The sequence below is a fragment of the Apaloderma vittatum genome, unplaced genomic scaffold (genome assembly GCF_000703405.1).
Source record: "Apaloderma vittatum isolate BGI_N311 unplaced genomic scaffold, ASM70340v1 scaffold28542, whole genome shotgun sequence".
Taxonomy (NCBI): Eukaryota; Metazoa; Chordata; class Aves; order Trogoniformes; family Trogonidae; genus Apaloderma; species Apaloderma vittatum.
Genome location: NW_009705733.1, coordinates 654 through 2095, shown reverse-complemented (window position 1 = coordinate 2095; position 1442 = coordinate 654). Strand labels below are relative to the sequence as shown.

The following is a 1442-nucleotide window of genomic DNA, read 5'->3' as shown; positions in this document are numbered from 1 at the left end:
TTCAGAGAGGAGAGAGGAGAAAGTCAGCCCTGAGCCCCACAGCCACAACCTCACACAAGTACCAGGCATGGAGAGAGAAATCCCTCCAGGCTGACAGAGCCACCCCAAGTCCTCAAACACTCCAGTTCTGGCCCATCAGCATCCTGACCTGCCTGGGGGTCAGCCCCACACCCCAGGGGGTTTCCACTGGACATGTGGGTCCAGCAGCCCAACCGCCCCAAGCTCTGCCCCTCTAGCAGCTGGCAGGCAATGATGCTTCTTCTCCTCGAGATGGAATTGCTGCTCTTCCCAGACAATCTAATTTGTCAAGCCTAATGCACCACACAATTACCATTAGCCAAGCTGAACAATCTCTGATGGCAACTTCTGCTAGGTTTCAGAAGATCAGCTCAGGTGACAGGGTGGGCTCTGCAGCGCGGCAGGTAGCTCTCCCCAGCCAGGGGTTCCTGGCGTGGGCTGTGAGTCAGCAGGGAGGTGGGCAAGGGGGTGACAAGGGACCATGCAGGGCTTTCACAAACCAGCGCTCGGGGAAGCTGGGAGAGGCCTGAACCTTCTCAGTCCAAATGAGAATGACCCATTTCTCAGCGTAGCACAAAGCCCACGGCTTTGCTGAGCCTGGACTGCAGCCTCAGTGCAGACAGACAGCAACACAGGCGGTGATGGTCCCTGCCTGTCCCTAGCCCCTAGCTTGGAGGCTGCCCATGCTCCCCGACACCATCCTTTGGTGACCTCCTTCAGGATGGGTCCCGAGAGGTCGGCCTTGGACAGGCTCAGGCTCTGCCCACCAAGGAATTACCTTTGTGCAGGGCCGTGAGGGTCGTGACTTAGGGGTCCCCGGGCGCCGGGCGCTCCCGTCCCGCTGAGCCTCGCAGCTCGGAGGCACGTGCGATGGAGAGAGGAGCAACTTCTTCAGCTGCAGAGAGAAGCGGCAAGAAAAGAAGTCGGCATCACAGCAAGGGCAAGAGAAAGCATTGTTGGGGCCACAGCCCCTCAGCTTGTGCTTTTGCTAGGCACACCCATTGCTGAGCATCTGACCCAAAAAAGGAGGAGGGAAAAAGAAAAGAGCAGGGAGGCGCTCCCCATCTCCCCATGGCTGTGGGGGCAGGCCCCTGCCTGTGCACAGCCCTAAGCGGGGAGCATTGACCCACATCCCCAGGGATCACCCAAGCAGATCAGAGCATAGGGTCTGTAAGGGAATTTACTTCCCAGGGTTATCCCCACTCCCATCAGACACACGGGACATCCAAGCCTCTCACTCTATCAATTCTGGCCTTAGGTGACAGAGGCTTTACATTGGCATGAGTGATGGATTTCGACAGCTTGGTTGGGTCCCTGTGCAAAGCTCGTTTAGCCAAAACATCCAGAGAGGGACTTGACTCATTAATGAGCTTTCAAGGCATTTTGCAGAAGGAAGCCTCTGTGGGACCTGCTGAGGGTCTTCC

At 57.4% G+C, this 1442-nt stretch overlaps 1 protein-coding gene across 1 annotated transcript in view; it reads right to left on the bottom strand.

Annotated features, from left to right (window-relative positions):
• PPARGC1B (peroxisome proliferator-activated receptor gamma, coactivator 1 beta) overlaps nt 1–913 on the bottom strand; it is a gene marked incomplete at its 5' end in the record, with an annotated part of 8595 nt that extends 7682 nt beyond the window's left edge. The window contains one exon of the mRNA XM_009865547.1: nt 797–913. Within this exon, the coding sequence (XP_009863849.1) occupies nt 797–913 (117 nt within the window). The remainder of the gene's footprint in view (nt 1–796) is intronic.
• Nucleotides 914–1442: the final 529 nt, after the last annotated feature.